An 18,488-nucleotide genomic window follows, 5' to 3' on the forward strand; every position below is an offset into this window, starting at 1 on the left:
TTAAACACGTCACAGGGTATCATGACTCACACGGAAATAGCCGATGGCGATTTACGGGTGAGTCATGATTTAATCCGTTGCGGAACCTCTGGAATGTTTTCCAAGGTCGACCTGGTGACTAATCATAGTTCTCCTGGGGATTCTTTTCTTTGTGATCGATGTAAAGAGTGCACCGATCTTAAATTACAATTTGGTGCACTGATGGAACAATTTGAGTCACTGACAAAACGGGTGCTTGCCCTCGAGAAAAATGCATCTGGAAGCTCGTCAGGGACTCAAGACTCCAGCATTCTACCAAGTGAAGGTGGTGCACACCTGATTCGGGCCTCAAAACAGAAAAACCAAGTGCAAACTACTCTGGTTCAAAAGGACTTTGTTTTATTAGGAGACTCTATTGTCAAGGAAACAGAGAATATTTTTTGTAATAAGGATAAGTGGAGTAGAACCAGGGTATGTCTGCCAGGAGCAACTATAAATGATGTCACCAACAGATTGTCAGAGTTTAAGGGGAGGGGGTAAAGAGAATATTATTATTAATGTGGACTAATGACATTAAACATACACGATCTGATGATTTCTTGGAAAAATACCGGACCATGCTGAGGAAATGCCGCGAGCTAGGACACAATGCCTATGTGTCTGCAATTCTGCCAAGACACGATAGGAGGGATTATATGTTAAAAGCCTTGTGGATTACCTCAAGACTTGAAGAACTCTGCAAGGTTTTTGGGGGGAAATTTCTATCAGCATGGACCACACTTGCAGGTAGAAGGAATTTATTTTGTAGAGACGGGATACACATAAGCAAAGGTGGTGCAAAGGTTTTTGTCAGTATCATTGAGGATACCGTAAAGGTTCAGGGAAACTGCTAGTTAGGGGGGATGCGGGTAATACTGACATGCATTTATCTGATAATATTGGTCAAAGTAACTCTTGCACATACCTCAAGAGTTCTTATCTGTTACCCCAACTGGACATATTATCTAGATGTTATGGGGGCAGAAACGTTTCAAGTGAGTGGGTAGCTAATGCAGGGGAAGAAAGCCTAAAAAACTTCAAGGGTTGTGTTAGGGTAGTTAAATATACAAGAACAGTAAGTCTTAATTGTTTATATAGTAATGTTAGAAGTGTCTTCAATAAAATGAGCAAATTCGAACTGCTGGTTAAAACAAGTAACGCGGACATTATAGGGCTTACAGAGACGTGGTGCCACCCGGAAATTGGGGATGATGAGTTTCAGTACGACTTGTATAATGTATTTAGGAAGGATAGGGTAGATAGAAGGGGTGGTGGGGCAATGCTTCTTATCAGAAGTAGTCTGAGTGCGACGATAGCTATCACAGATTCAGACGTTTCATGCTATTATAGAATCTGTATGGTGTGAGATAGTTGGAAACAAAGGTATAATGCGAATAGGGGTAATCTACAGACCAGGTGATTGTGAAGATTATGACAAAAGCCTCTACATGTAAATGGAATGGGCAAGTAAGCGTTAATGTCTTATTATGGGTGATTTCAATTTGCCTCTAATTGATTGGAGTAAATGGGAAGGAAACTCGACATGGGCAACAAAATTTTTAAATCAACTAGATGATTGTTATTTGTATCAACATGTCAGGGAAAGTACTAGAGAAGTTTAAGTTTAAGGCTCCTGTCCAGCTGAGCCTTAAACTTATTTAGGCTATCAACTTCCACGACAAGGGATGGAAGTCTGTTCCACCTACCAACCACCCGCTGGCTAAAGGCAAATTTCCGCACATCTATCCTACATCTGTCTTTCCTCAATTTGAATTTATGCCATCTCAGGTGATTATTCTGAGCAAGAGGAAAAATCCCATCAGCATTGAGCATGCTCAAACCATTCAAGGCTTTGTACACCTCTATCAGATCACCTCGCTGGTGCCTAGACTCCAGACACTGTAATTCGCAAAACTTAAGCCTTTCTTTGTAAGAGCACCCCTTTGTTCCATTCACTAGTCTCGTTGCCCTTCTCTGTACTCGTTCCAGCAGCTCTACATCCTTCTTGAAATGAGGCCTCCAGACCTGTATACAGTACTCTAGGTGTGGCCTGACCATTGCCTTATACAAGGGAATAATCACCTCCTTATCCCTGCTAGAAAAATTCCTATATATCATTGACAATACACCATGAGCTACTCTTGCAGCCCATCTGCACTGCTCAGAGAACTTCATATCTGCCTGCACAACCACCCCCAGGTCCCTTTCATTCTCTACCACTGTCAGTATAGTACCACAGAGTTGATATGTTGCTCTGGGGTTGCTGTTTCCCATATACTTTACATTTGTCAATGTTAAACTTCATTTGCCAATGTTAAACTTCATTTGCCACCTCTCAGCCCAACTGCTCAACCTTTCCAGATCCTGTTGCAGCAGCATAGTGTCAGTAGTGTCCTTGACAACCCTGCCAACCTTTGTATCGTCTGCAAACTTGGACATTAAGCTTGATATACCATCATCAATATCATTTATAAATACAGAAAACAATAATGGACCCAAAACTGAGCCCTGAGGGACTCCACTAATAACATTAGTCCACGATGAGCAGTGTCCATTGATTACCACTCTCTGTCTTCTCCCCCTCAACCACCCCTTTATCCATAGCAGCAGTTTGCCTCCAATGTCACACTGCTCCAATTTGTGTAGCAGTCGTCCATGTGCAACAGTATCAAAAGCCTTTCTAAGATCCAAGTATATAATATCAAAGTTATTCCCTGCATCCAGTTCTTTTGTGACTGCATCATAGAATCCAATCAAGTTGGTCAGGCAAGACTTCCCCTTAACAAAACCATGCTGTGTCTGAGCTATAACTGAAATCTTGTCTAAATGATCCTGCAGTGCTTCTTTAACCAGTGTCTCCATTAATTTTCCTGGAACAGAAGTTAAGCTCACAGGTCTATAATTACTTGTGTCAGCCTTTGATCCTCCTTTGTGAATTGGGGTCACATTTGCACATTTCCAGTCTATGGGTACCTCCCCTGAGTCCAAGGAAGCTCTCATAATTATGGCTAAGGGTTTGCTTACTTCCTTTGCTGTCTCCTTTAATATAACTGGATAGATCCCATCCACCCCGGGTGCCTTTCTTGTGTTTATCTTCAACAGTTTCTCCTCCACTTTACTCCCAGTTATTTCAAGATTCTGTAGCTTACTGCTAGAGTTGAATACACCTCTGGCATTCCCCTTGCTGAATAACTCCTCATGTGTGAATGTCGATGCAAAATATTCATTTAGCTTGTTAGGTACCTGAGCAGGATCATCAACAGTTGACCCATCAATATCAAGTGGACCAATCTGATTCATCCCCTTCCTTCTAGAGTTTACATAAGTAAAGAACTCTTTGCTGTTTTTCTTTGCATCCCTTGCCAAGGATTTCTCATAATCTGCCTTCGCCTGCCTAACCTCCTTTGTAACTTGGTTGCATATCAACTTGTATCTATCATAGGCTTCTGTGTCATGTGTTAATTTGTAAGTATCCCATGCATTTTTCTTCTCTGCCATATGCCTCATTAGTTCATCTGACATCCATTTTGGCCTAAACCTTGAACAATATTTCTTAGTTGGTATGTAAAGCCTAGTAGCTTCCAAGATAAGTTCTTTGAATGCTTCCCATTTTGAATTTGCTGTTGGTAACATCATCAGTTGGTCCCACTGTATAGAATTTAAATACTGTCTCAGTCCATCGTAGTCGCCTTTACGGAAGCAATAACCCTTCCCTTTACCCCTAATGGTAGTTACCTCTTTGAGTAAATCCCACTTCAGCACACTGTGATCACTGCCACCTAGTGGTTCATTTATATGCAGATTCTTAATGCATGAACAATCACTGCTGATAATCAAATCAAGAGTATTACTCCCTCTAGTTGCCTCCCGAACATGCTGATGTAGAAAACAATCATCCATTAAATCCACAAAAGCCCTGCTAGTGCGTGAGTAACCAGCCCCCAAATTCCAGTCAATATCTGGGAAATTAAAATCTCCCATTATAAGACTCTCTGATTTACTGGCCCACTCTATTTCCCTGTACAGTTCCTTATTATACTCATCAGAGTCATTAGGCCTATAGCACACTCCTACTCTCAATTTTGATCTCCCAATGCTTATGTCACACCAAACTGACTCAACACTGCACTGTCCAGCGATGTCGACTGGCTTCACTTCCTTGGTTTTTATGTGTTTCTTAACTAATAGCATAACCCCTCCCCCCTTCCTATCCTGTCTATCCTTTCTGTAGACGTTGTACTCCCCAAATTGCAGTTCTGCATCCCTTATATCTGTGTGACACCACGTCTCTGATATCCCAACAATATCTGCCTTTGATGTTTTGAGCAATACCTCAAATTCATCAAATTTATTTACTAAACTCCTAGCATTGGTGTACACACAAGTATACCTGCAACTGTTTCTATTCTTAGCTACCCTAACACAACCCATGTGTTTACATGTACCGCAATGGCTCCCATCAGTCTCTGAAATACCATGCATCTTGTTTTTCAGGCTTCTGCTCATTCTAATAGAAGCAGTGCAAGAATCTCTTTCACCTCTGCCAGTGGCTACTGTCAATCTATTGGTCTTTGTCTCCCCCCAAGCTAGCAGTTTTCCGACCCACCTAACACTGCCTCGATAGCATCAGCAAATATTCTTGCACCCTTTCTATTTAAGTGTATCCCATCCATGTAGAAGCAATCTCTCCTGTTAACAAGTACAGTCCAGGCTGAAAAAAATTCTACCCTTTGAGCAATACCTCCAATTCATCAAATTTATTTACTAAACTCCTAGCATTGGTGTACACGCAAGTATACATGCACCTGCTCTTCCTCTTAGCCACCCTAACACAACCCATGTGTTTTCTTGTACCCCCATGATTCCCAGCAGTCTCTGAAATATCCTGCATCTTATTTTCCAGACTGCTGCTCATTCCAATAGAAGCAGTGCAAGAATCACTTTCTCCTCTGCCAGTGGCTACTGTTAATCTATTATTCGTTGTATCCCCCCAATCTAGCAGTTTTCCGACCCATCTAACACTGCCTCGATAGCATCAGCAAATATTCTTGCACCCTTTCTATTTAAGTGTATCCCATCCCTGTAGAAGCAGTCTCTCCTGTTAACAAGTACAGACCAGTCTGAAAAAAATTCTACTCCTTGAGCCCTGCTCAATCTTTCCAGGGGCGAATTGATCGACAGGGCTCTCATCATATACTCCCTCCTATCGTGTCTGGGCAGAATTGCAGACACTTTCAAATTCAACCCGAATTCACAGCTTTTTTTCATCAGTGACCTGTACTTGTTAAGTAATTCTGCCGTCTCCTACTCTTAATATCATTAGTGCCAACGTGTACAACTATATCACCTTTTGTGCCCTTAAAAGATGATATCCGCTCTACAAATTATATTTCAGGAAAGGAAATTATGATGCCTTAAGGCACTACATGGCCTCTATTAACTGGGTAGATATCGGACAGAGATTGCATACAATTGAACTGTGGTATGCTTTTAAAACATTAATCACAGATGCCTTGAATGCGTATATACCATTAAAAAAATACTCCATGAGGAGGGGCCCAAGTTGGATGAATAGTGAAGTTGCCACATTACTTGAGCAGAAGAAGGTGGCATGGAAAAGTTACAGAGCAATAAAAAGTACTGAAGCCTATAACAGCTACAAGATGATCTGTAATAGAGCCACAGAAAAGGTTCGACTGGAAAAGGCAGTTTATGAGAAATCACTAGCAAACAGAGCAAAGAGGGGAATAAGGAATTCTTCACATATATAAATGCCAAGAAGAGCAGGACAAACCAGATCGGACCTTTATGTAAGGGAAACAGATAGTATTAAATACACCAGCTGCCTTTGCAGATGAACCCAACAGTTATTTTGCATCGATATTTAAAAATTAAAAGCCTGTTGTGGCAATGGGAAATTGTGGGAGCAAAGTTGAAAAATATGTAATTAATGATATTGAAATTTTGCAAGATTATTTAATGAAAAAACTTTTGAGCCTACAGGCCAGTAAGGCTCCTGGAGTTGATGGAATATACCCTATAATCTTACTTTACTTTTTACCCTATAATCTTAAGGCGGCAAGTGAGTGCATTGAGGCTAATCATGCGAGCATCACTAGACTCTGGGGAGATTCTGTTGGATTGGAAAAGTGCCAATGTATCTCCCATATGTAAGGTTGGTTCTAAGAGTGAAGTGGGAAATTATCGACCTGTCAGTCTGACTTCAGTGGTAGGGAAAATCATGGAGGCAATGATCAAGGGTGGAATTGAAATTCTCAAGGATACTCAGCATAGTTTTGTAAAGGGAAAATTGTGTGTAACAAATCTGGTTCGCTATTTTGAAAGGGTCACTTACGAGCTGGATTTAGGGAATAATTTCGACATTGTTTATTTAGATTTCAGCAAAGCTTTTGTTTCAGTCCCACATGATAGGTTGCTTTATAAGCTGAAACAGGTTGGAATCACTGAGAAAATCCTTAGATGGATAGCAGGATGGCTTCAGGGCACGAAGCAGAGGGTTGTGATAAATGGCTATTCCTCAGATTGGGTTGTTGTAAGAAGTGGGGTTCCCCAAGGATCAGTATTAGGACCACTGTTGTTTTTATTTTCATAAACAACATTGATGAAGGGATAGAGGGCATGATGTCTAAATTTGCAGATGATGTTAAAATTGGTAGAGTAGTTAATGATCACTTTCAAGCTGAGCTTCTTCAGAGAGATTTAGATAGACTTCAGGAATGGTCAGAAAAATGGCAGCTATGCTTTAATCCAACAAAGTGTAAGGTATTACACCTGGGAAACAGTAATCCCGAAATATGTTATTCACTTAGTGGAGTTCAACTAAACCCTGTACTGGAGGAAAGGGTCTTGGGTGTTACGATATGGTCAGATTTGAAATTCTCTGAGCATTGTAAACAGGTTGCTATTATGTTATTTGTTATTTTTGGTTTTTAGGAGCATTAGCAACAAAGGCCATATTGCTCCGGGAATATGCGGTGGTCATTCCCTTGACCTTTCCGCATCCTCCGTATTTGGTGGTGACGGGCTTGAACCCTGGTCTAATCAAGAAGCGTGTGCTACGCACTGCTGCTCATTCCCACCTGGCTACGGAGGCGCCTGAACAGGTTGCAAGGAAGGCCCATGGTGTCCTATCGATGATCTATCAAACTTTTGCAAATAGAGATAGGGACGTAATAATCCCATTATATAAGGTTAGGCTTTTGTTAGACATTATACAAGGCTTTTGTTAGACCAGATTATATCCCATTATATAAGGCTTTTGTTAGACCACACTTGGAATACTGTGTTCAAATAAGGAGCAGCAGTGCATAGCACACGCTTCTTGAGTAGACCGGGGTTCGAGCCTGTGCCCACCAAATACGGAGGATGCGGAAAGTTTAGGAAATGACCACTGCATATCCCCGGAGCAATATGGCCTTAGTTGCTAATGCTCTTAAAAAAAAAAAAATGGAGACCGCACCTAAAGAAAGATATCGAGCTTCTTGAAAGGGTGTAAAGACGGGTAATTCGTCTTGTGGGATCGGCAAAAGGGCGTCCTTATGAAGTAGGACGTCGAATATGTGGGTTGGAGAGTTTGGAAACTAGACACCTTAGAGGAGATTTGATTGAGGTGTTTAAGGCTCTGAGAGGCATCAGTAAAATGAAGAAGGATGAAATTTTCTAGATTATAAATGATGCTAGAACTAGGGGACATAAATTCAAGTTAGCCGAGAGATGTTTAGATTGGAATGGAAGGAATTTTATTTTAGTCAGTGAGTTATCAATTACTGGAATAAATTGCCTGCATGGGTGGTAGAGGCTGACAGTTTGGGGAAATTCAAAGGTCATCTGGATATTACCTTCGGGTGAGGGAAGCACATAGGATGATAGGTTTAATTTCCTTTTCTTTTATTAATTGTTTTTTTATTTTTTTATCATTGTTTTATTCAGGGTTTTTTTTTTTTTTTTTTGGCTGGTGCAGCATAAGCCATAGGCTTTCTTGCACCATGCGGCCATTACTAATACTAAATACTAATACTAATACCAATCGTGAACAGTATTCGCCTCCTAGGGCTAATTTTTGATTAGAAGTTAAACTTCCAGCAGCACATAAAATAGCTAAGAACCACTGCACAAAGAAAATGAATATACTCTGGATCATCTCTAGTACATCTTGGGGGTGTTGATTGTTATATCCTGCTCCACTATATAAGTCCCTAGTTAGATCTCTTCTAGACGACGGAGCACCTGTATATGAATCAGACAGAGAGAGCACCTTGGCCTGTCTTGAGCTTATTCAATACTTTTCTCTTAGGATAGCCCTAGGTGCATACAGAACATCACCAGTTCAAAGTCTCTATGTTGAGGCGCATAAATCTCCTCTTAGCATCAGAAGATAGATGTTACTGATGAACTACTAATCTATAAAAGCCTACATACTCATCCTGTTTGGCCACTACTGCATGATCCTCAGTTGAAAATCCACTATGCAAATAAACTCAGAACAATTCGGCCTACATTTATCAGACTGCAGAATCTAACAGAAAGCTGGAACATTCAGCTTGATAATATACTCAGAGAATCAAAAGAACCAGATCCCCCATGGATTACCTTCACACTTTCTTCTAATGAATACTTTGAGCAATGGGGTGAAGGTTCTATAGTGAATTTTAACTTCCAACAACTACATTTTGCTCAGACACAAAAGTACCCTCACTTTACCAAGATCTATACTGGTGGTTCAAAGTCTGACAATCAAGTTGGTGCAGCTGCTATCTTCCCTAAAACAACTGTTTCAATTTCATTTCCTGCTGAATGTTGTAGTTATACTGCTGATCTTCATGCCATTAAGCTTGCTCTGAAAAACATCTCACTCCTGTCAATAAATAAAAGCAAAATATATACTGATTCACAGAGTGTAATTTCAGATGTGTACAGAGGCACAAACAGGTAGAAGGAGGGGCACCTCCTAAGAAGAATTGAAGATCAAGTTTCTTCTTTTCCTGTTTGGATGATTTAGATGCTTGTCCCATTAAGCTTTACTAGATCCCTGTTGGAGATTAGATTTCAAACACGGCACAGCAACATGCTCAGGGCTCCTTGGTTATAATCACTAGGTAATACCAATTATAGGACTATTTATGGTTATGATTTTTTTACATTTCTCAAGGAAATGTCACTGACTATAGGTTGGCAATTTAGACGGTGACCCTGAAAATAAACTCGTCTGTGAGAGTAGTGTATATGCTCCTTAATCATCCCTGTCGATAATTGGCAGGGATGATTGGGGGAGCATATACACTACTATACAAATGCCGGGTTTATTTGAATTTTTGTAACAGACTGCATAATATACAGGATAAATATATAGTATTTTGCAATAATCATTATTGAATCATATGCTAAAATATTTTATTGAAAATTAAAGTCAATTTACTTATAAAATTATTAAGTGGTGAACTACAAATCCTCATCAATTGAATATGAATTTCGATTTTTAGTATTTGAAGATGAATCATCTGCTGTATTAATGTCTGATGACTTTTTCATCAATTCAACTTTCATTTTCTCGATATTGGTTTTCAATACTAATTATGTGATTTCAACATTTCCTCCATTTATAGGAAGTATACTGTCAGAAACATTTTTCAGCCAGTTCTTTAATCCAGAGTGAAAGAACTGTTATTCTTGGCAATCTGCCTTTAATTTCTTCTCATACAAGTTTGATAGGATTTCATTCAGCATGATAGGGAAGAAGTTGAAATACAGTAGGACCATGCATTTTCAGAATGTCATTGATTTTGTATTTGGTTGTATCAGAGAAGCTTTAACTAACTGGAGGGGCTCAGATTTCCTTAAATCATCACAGAACACTATACCATTTTCCTATAGCCAGTGCTGTATATCTCTTTTTAAAGGAGCTGAATTTGTTTTTTTTTATTATATTCTCCAGAATTGTAGTTGGCATTGTTCATTATGGTAACATAAGTGGGAGGTAGATTTGGCAATGGTTTATTTTATTATTATTATTATTATTATTAGCCATAAGGTGCAAGGAAGCCTGAGGCTTATGCTGCACCAGCCAAAAAAAAAAAAAAAAAAAAATTGAATTACCCTGAGAGAGAGAGAGAGAGAGAGAGAGAGAGAGAGAGAGAGTCAGAAGTAAAAAGGAATCACCAAGAAAGGGAAGAATGATGATATCCAGCTCAGGACCCTGGGTATGCCAAGCCCATGCTCACCAGATGTGAGCCCCTGGGGGTTTGATCCATTTGCTGAAGTTTTCGAAGTCCATATCATCATGATGGTCACTAGTCTTCTGCTTCAATTTAAAAATTAGTAAGGCATCATTTACAAAGCCTTTATCTCTTCCAGCATGAATAATAATTAATCATAAGTCCTTCACGATTGCCGGAAGCATACCATTTTCACTCTCTAATTGCCAACAACTTCCTTCGTGTGTGTGTGTGTGTGTGTGCGCAGAATGTAATATGTTTTGTTGAGATATATTATTTGTTTTCCATCAGATAGTAGTAGTAGTAGTAGTAGTAGTGGCACATGATGCAAGAAAGCAAGTGTAGGAGCTTATGCAGCATCAGCCAAAAAAAAAAATCACACCATTCCCTCCAAATGCCTGTCCAGTTCCTCCTTAAATTTATTTAACCTATTAACTTCCACAACGACAGATGGAAGTTTGTTCCAGCAATTAACCACCCGCTGGCTAAAGGCAAATTTCCGCACATCTATTCTACATCTGTCCTTTCTTAATTTGAACTTATGTCCCCGTAGGTTCGTAGTCTGAACAAGTGGAAGGATCCCATCAGAATTCAGCGTGCTCAACCCATTCAAGGCCTTATAGACCTCAATCAGATCACCGCGCAGGTGCCTAGTCTCCAGCCACTGCAATTTGCAGAACTTAAGCCTCTCTTGGTAAGAGGATCCCTTCATTCCCCTCACCAATCGTGTTGCTCTTCTCTGTACACGCTCAAGCAAATCTACATCCTTCCTAAAATGAGGCCTCCAGACCTGTACGCAGTACTCAAGGCGTGGCCTGACCATTGCCTTATACAGAGGGACAATCACCTCCTTTTCCCTGCTAGCAAAATTCCTATATATCATTGACAAAACCCCATGACCTGCCCTAGCAGCCTGTCTGCATTGCTCAGAAAACTTCATATCTGACTGCACAATTACTCCCAGGTCTTTTTCATTTTCTACCACCTTAAGTGTAGTACCACACAGTTGGTACGTTTCTCTGGGGTTACTTCTACCCATATGCAGTACTTTGCATTTGTCAAGGTTGAACTTCAGTTGCCATTTCTTAGCCCATCTGCCCAAATTATCTAGATCCTGTTGCAGTAGCACACTGCCATTACTGTCATTAACAACCCTGCCAACCTTTGTGTCATCTGCAAACTTCGACATTAAGCCTGATCTAGCATTTCTTATTCTTTATAAGTATTGATACTGTAAGGATGCTATTTCTAATTTCTCATTTAATATTTTCCTTCTAGAGTGTCCTATTTTCTACTTATAACATATCTATTTAATTGTTTTTCAAAGTTCCTTGTTGCAGTTCAAATTTATGTCCTCCTTTACTACAAGCAAAATTTATTTAAAGAAACAGGAATGTTTTTGGTATGAATCATGGATTTTGTGACGAATAGTGCATTTTGTAAAATCATCTATTTCTATTTTTTTAATGAGGTTATTCTTTTTACCAGTAGGAGTAGAAAACTTGATTTTCCTTTGTCATTCCATAGCTTTCTTACCTTCTTTTAACACTTTTTTTAATTGTGATTTCATAATACTCCGGTTGCTTCACTTGTAGCTTTGATATAATTCTTTATATCAAAGCCTGTCTTTCTTTTATATGAATACTTAACAATGTTGTATACAATTTCCGATGACTGACCTCTTAGCAGTTTTCCCGCACTAAATTTGGGCAATTTCAAACTTTGTCTTTATATTTTACACAAACATAAACACTTCTGGGAATATGGCTAATTATACCTTATACAATTGAATCAGCACCCCCTAAAATTGGACAGTGAACTAGATGAAGTGCAAAAGTAATTCTGCACAGACAGGTTCCCGTCTAAGTTGCCGGATTATAGCACTTTATTCTATATTTTGACATTTTATTAATAGTTCTTTCCCCCTGCTCATAATTACAGGAGAGGTTCAAAGAAGAATAGGACGCAAAGTAATAGAATTGGGTGGAAATGCCGTTTTAGGGTAAGTTAATTGGATATATGTTATGCATATGAGTGTACATGTGTCTGTGTGTTACTTTTTATTTCATTTTTAGAAATGGTGTGTGTGTGTGTGTGTGTGTGTGTGTGTGTGTGTGTGTGTGTGTGTGTGTGTGTGTGTGTGTGTGTGTGTGTGTGTGTGTGTGTGTGTGTGTGTGTGTGTGTAGTAAAAGAATAAATATATATTGGGTTATCATGAAAAGATGCAAAAGTTTGGTGTCATTAAATCAGTGGTTTTCAACCGGGGTCCGTGGCACCTTAGGGTGCCGCAACAACATCCTGGGGGTGCCACGTAATTTGGGTTAAGTTACTTAAACTTATTATTATTTTTTAATTTATATATTTATTTCATTATAAAAAGTGTACAGTATCTTTTTAATTTTGTGGTGATCTATAATTTATGTTTACTTAGTACCTCTATATAAGGAATAAAATTATATACTGTATCTATATATATATATATATAAATTCAATGAATTTGAGGTATTGCTCAGAACATCAAAGGCAGATATTGTTGGGATATCAGAGACTTGGTGTCACACAGATATAAGGAATGCAGAACTGGAATTTGGGGTACAATGTGTACAGGAAGGATAGACAAGATAGGAAGAGAGGAGGGGTTGTACTATTACTTAAGAAACAAATAAAATCCAAGGAAGTTAAGCCAGTTGACATCGCTGGACAGTGCAATGTCGAGTCAGTTTGGTGTGACATAAGCATAGGGAGATCAAAATTGAGAGTAGGAGTGTGTTATAGGCCTAATGATTCTGATGAGTATAATAAGGAACTGTACAGGGAAATAGAGTGGGCCAGTAAATCAGAGAGTCTTATAATGGGAGATTTTAATTTTCCAGATATTGACTGGAATTTGTGGGGTGGTCGCTCACACACTAACAAGGCATTTGTAGATTTATTGGATGATTGTTTTCTACATCAGCATGTTCGGGGGGCAACTGGAGGGAGTAATACTCTTGATCTGATTATCAGTAGTGATTATTCATGAATTAAGAATCTTCAGATAAAGGAACCACTAGGTGGCAGTGATCACAGTGTGCTGAAGTGGGAGTTACTCAAAGAGGTAACTACCATTAGGGGTAAAGGGAAGGGTTATTGCTTCCGTAAAGGCGACTACGATGGACTGAGACAGTATTTAAATTCTATACAGTGGGACCAACTGATGATGTTACCAACAGCAAATTCAAAATGGGAAGCATTCAAAGAACTTATCTTGGAAGCTACTAGGCTTTACATACTAACTAAGAAATATTGTTCAAGGTTTAGGCCAAAATGGATATCAGATGAACTAATGAGGCATATGGCAGAGAAGAAAAATGCATGGGATACTTACAAATTAACACATGACAGAGAAGCCTATGATAGATACAAGTTGATATGCAACCAAGTTACAAAGGAGGTTAGGCAGGCGAAGGCAGATTATGAGAAATCCTTGGCAAGGGATGCAAAGAAAAACAGCAAAGAGTTCTTTACTTATGTAAACTCTAGAAGGAAAGGGATGAATCAGATTGGTCCACTTGATATTGATGGGTCAACTGTCGATGATCCTGCTCAGATACCTAACAAACTAAATGAATATTTTGCATCGACATTCACACATGAGGAGTTATTCAGCAAGGGGAATGCCAGAGGTGTATTCAACTCTAGCAGTAAGCTACAGAATCTTGAAATAACTGGGAGTAAAGTGGAGGAGAAACTGTTGAAGATAAACACAAGAAAGGCACCCGGGGTGGATGGGATCTATCCAGTTATATTAAAGGAGGCAGCAAAGGAAGTAAGCAAACCCTTAGCCACAATTATGAGAGCTTCTTTGGACTCAGGGGAGGTACCCATGGACTGGAGATGTGCAAATGTGACCCCAATTCACAAAGGAGGAGGATCAAAGGGTGACACAAGTAATTATAGACCTGTTAGTTTAACTTCTGTTCCAGGAAAATTAATGGAGGCACTGGTTAAAGAAGCACTACAGGATCCTCTAGACAAGACTTCAGTTATAGCTCGGACACAGCATGGTTTTGTTAAGGGATTGTCTTGCCTGAACGTTTTGATTGGATTCTATGATGTGGTCACAAAGGAACTGGATGCAGGGAATAACTTCGATATCATATATTTGGATCATAGAAAGGCTTTTGATACTGTTGCACATGGAAGACTGGTGTACAAATTGGAGCAGTGTGGCATTGGAGGCAAATTGCTGCTATGGATAAAGGGATGGTTGAGTGGGAGAAGAGACAGAGAGTGGTAATTAGGGCTTGCAAACCAGTTTTATAAAACCGGTTAAATCGGTTTTCATATTGAGTTGTTAAAACCGAAACCAAACTTCTAAAACCGGATTCGAATATTTTCTTAGTTAGCCTTCGAATATAGTTTTTTGTTACGCACATTTTCTTTTGTTTGTTCATTTGTCTGTGTCGTTCAACTGCTTTATGTTTTAAACATGTTTTTTTATTTTATTTTATTTTATGTTTAGGTACGAATCTCATGGGCAAGTGGCCCAAATCTAGGAGGGATACCTTTTATCTTCCCACCTGTATCACGGCATGATGCAGGTGTACTCATTTACGACTGAGTGAGTCGGAGCAATAGCGTAAAAGAAAATGCTCAACATTTCTTCCTTCCCTCTATCTTATTCGCCAGGCAAGTTATGGAATGCGCCTTATTGATGGTTACCCACTAGAAACAGATTAGCTGAATGTTGCATCAAATTTCAATCGTAGAAAGTTTTTTGCTTCTTTATTCCTATTAAATTTGCGATCAAATGTTCTTCAAAAAGCAGCTTCACCAAATTTAGCTTTTATGTAATTTTAAAAATACAATAGATTTAACTTGGGAAAAAAAATTGAGTAAATAAATAAAAAATTTCTTTCGTGAAAATTTTGAAACTTGCCTCGTTTAGACTCTTCATTCAGTGCTTGCGGGAGTGATGCATAGTATTGTGCCTTTGTTATCTTCAATATTTTTATTTAAAATTGTCGGTGATATAAATTCCTGCTAATTAATATTTATTACTCTTAATATGTCTAAGATGAAATCAAATGTATGGAATTATTTTGCTCGAAAAAGCAAAGATGAAGCACAATGTTTGAAATGTCAGAAGATAATGAAGTCGTCTGGAGGATCTACATCATCTTTGATATTGCATTTAAAGAAAATGCATCCAATTGACATTAAACAAGATAAAAGTGAACCTCCCATAAAAATGGTAAGAACATTAGAAAACTTTATCGTTAAAAAATCTGTGGAAGAAGAGATTTCAAAATTAGCTGCTTTAGATGGATTTTATTTTAATTCAGTTGCCAAGAGTGAGTTTATACAATCAAGCCTTCACCTTCAGAGAAATAAATACGATAAATTACCACCAGCTTCAGTGAATGGAATTAAAAATATGGTTCTGAATTATTATAAAACTAAGAAAGAAGAACTCATTCAGCATTTAAAAAATTCATTGGTTTTGGGTGCACGGTATTCATTGACTCTAGACGAATATACGTCTATACAAAATAAAAGGTATATGAATATAAATGTGCATTCAAAAGACAATCATTGGTCGTTAGGTCTTATTGAGATTAATGGTTCACTTGATAGCAGAAGAACTAAGCAAATTGTGAATGGACACTTGAAGGAATTTGGTTTGAACTTGGATGAGGTTATTGTTGCCTGCACCACCAATGGAGCAGCAATGATGATTAAGTTTGGCAAGCAAATTACGCCTAATCATCAACAATGTATAGCCCATTGTATACGTCTGTCAGTTATAGATGTACTTAATGAAAAAGCAATCAATTATGGTGCCACAGTCTGAGTCTTCCAAAGACAATGAAGAAAATGAAAATAATGAAGAAAGTAGTGACGATAATGAAGAAAGTAGTTTTTTTTTTTTTTTTTTTTTTTTGATTTGGTAGTTGTTGGCGCATCGGCTTCTGTGGCCATATTGCACCTCCCAAGGTTTTTGCAGTACTTTGATCCAAGCCTGAGGCAGGAATCGAACCCGCGACCTTTGGGTTGCCGGGCAGGTACTTTACCCACTCGGCTAGCCCGGTCGGCGAAGAAAGTAGTGACGATGAAGAAGTTGAAGAAAGACAGCAAGGCATGCCTTATCAAACCGACTTTACCGATGAGCTCATTTATTTCTTCAGTCCAATGGCCAATATTGCATAAACTATTAACAAAGTCAGAAAAATTTTCAAGCTTTTTGGAAAATCGCCTACCAAAAATGACGTATTACAAAATTTTGTTAAAGCAAAATTTAATGGGAAAGAATATAAACTTATATTAGATTGCAAGACTAGATGGGGTTAGCACATTCTATATGATTGAGAGATTTTTGAAATTGCAAAATTGCATTCCAAATGCTCTATGTGCAGTACTGTCAACTGAAGCTGTGTCTGACGATGACTGGAAAACCTTGAATTGCTATGTGAAACTTTGCGACCAGTTGAAATGATTCTGAAGGCTATAACCTCAGAAGATACAGACTTACTTAAAGCAGAGTCTTCGATAGAATTTCTGCTTGCTAAGCTTGATACAGCAGAAAACCCATTTGCTTTAAAGTTTCACCAAAGCCTTTTGCAGCGTTACAATGCAAGACGAAATTGCCCAACTGTGGCTTTGTTGAGCTATCTACACAACCCCAAAAAAGTTTAGGAAAGAAGATTCAGGTTCAAGAACTTTTGATTTTCCAAGTAAGCAAGTTGTGAAAAAGCATGCTGAAGAGATTTATCAGAGATTATTTGCAAAACATTCCGAAGGAGTCTTAGCGTTGAATGAAGAAATTGAAAATAACTGTTCTTTTAGAAGAAAACAAAGACTCGTCTAGTTCCTATGTGGGAGATACACTCATGCGAGAGTATGATAGTGTAATAAAGAGATTAACTGAAGAGCCGTCAAAATATCCGAGTGAATTGGAAATCAGCAAATAATTTAAAATTTTGGAGGCAATTAGCAGTAGAAGTGAAAAGCTGGAGAAAGTGTATAGAGCACTGATGACCATTAAATCAACAAGTGTCCAATCTGAGAGAGTGTTTTTTGCACTGGTCTCTTTAACACAAAAATAAGGTCAAGTCTATCAGGAAAAATGCTTAATACACTGTGTTTTTTAAAGGATCATTTTCAGAAAAAAGCTGAGCAATAAATAGTTTGTTTGTTTGTTTGGATTTTTTGGCGCATTATCAACTAAGGCTACAATGCGCCGCAATAAATAGTAAAATAATTTGTAAAATAATTTCCCCAAGCTGTTTTTTTTCACATTATTTTTATTTATTTATTATTATTATTATAGGGCTTATTATTTTTTTGTTTACTATACGAGAAGATAGTTTTTATTCAAAGGATTTGAATACAATTTGTAATTTTGTATAATCTCAAGTAGTTTACTTTTTTGGAGAATTTTAATTTTTTTAATTTTTTTTACTAGATTTGTTTTTGATTTTGTTTAAAAGATTTGATTACGATTTGTACAATCTACCCAAGATAAAATAAATACCTGTGTATAAGCTTTTAATTATTTTCCCTAAGTCTGAGAAAATCGGTTTTAAAACCAGTTTTAAGAGTAAACTTCGGTTAAACTCGGGTTTGAAATTTCTCGGTTTTATGCAAACCCTAGTGGTAATCAAGTGGTACTCTGCTCATCGTGGACTAATGTTATTAGTGGAGTCTCTCAGGGTTCAGTATTGGGTCCATTGTTGTTTTCTGTATTTATAAATGATATTGATTATGATATATCAAACTGAATGTCCAAGTTTGCAAACGATACGAAGGTTGGCAGGGTTTTTAAGGACACTAATGACAGTATACTGCTGCAACAGGATCTAGAAAAGTTGAGCAGATGGGCTGAGAGGTGGCAAATGAAGTTTAACATTGACAAATGTAAAGTACTACATAGGGGAAGCAGCAACCCCAGAGTGACGTATCAACTCTGTGGTACTACACTGACAGTGGTAGAGAACAAAAAGGATCTGGGGATAATTGTGCAGGCAGATATGAAGTTTTCTGAGCAGTGCAGATGGTCTGCAAGAGTAGCTCATAGTGTCTTGTCAATGATATACAGGAATTTTTCTAGCAGGGATAAGGAGGTGATTATCCCCTTATATAAGGCAATGGTTAGGCCACACCTTGAGTACTGTATACAGGTCTGGAGGCCTCATTTTAAGAAGGATGTAGAGCTGTTGGAACGAGTACAGAGTACATGACTTTTAATATAAAATT

The 18,488-nt window shown here is 38.3% G+C and overlaps 1 protein-coding gene across 5 annotated transcripts in view; it reads left to right on the plus strand.

Moving 5' to 3' along the window:
* LOC150077345 (C2 domain-containing protein 5) overlaps positions 1 to 18,488 on the plus strand; it is a 992,151-nt gene that overhangs the window by 299,941 nt on the left and 673,722 nt on the right. For all 5 annotated transcript variants that reach the window (XM_090386765.1, XM_090386767.1, XM_090386764.1 and 2 more), the window contains exon 8: positions 12,192 to 12,252. In XM_090386765.1, coding sequence (XP_090242891.1) covers positions 12,192 to 12,252 — 61 coding nt within the window. The remainder of the gene's footprint in view (positions 1 to 12,191; positions 12,253 to 18,488) is intronic.

The sequence above is a fragment of the Mastigoproctus giganteus genome, chromosome 12, assembly GCF_048544385.1.
Source record: "Mastigoproctus giganteus isolate SK-2022 chromosome 12, ASM4854438v1, whole genome shotgun sequence".
Lineage (NCBI taxonomy): Eukaryota > Metazoa > Arthropoda > Arachnida > Uropygi > Thelyphonidae > Mastigoproctus > Mastigoproctus giganteus.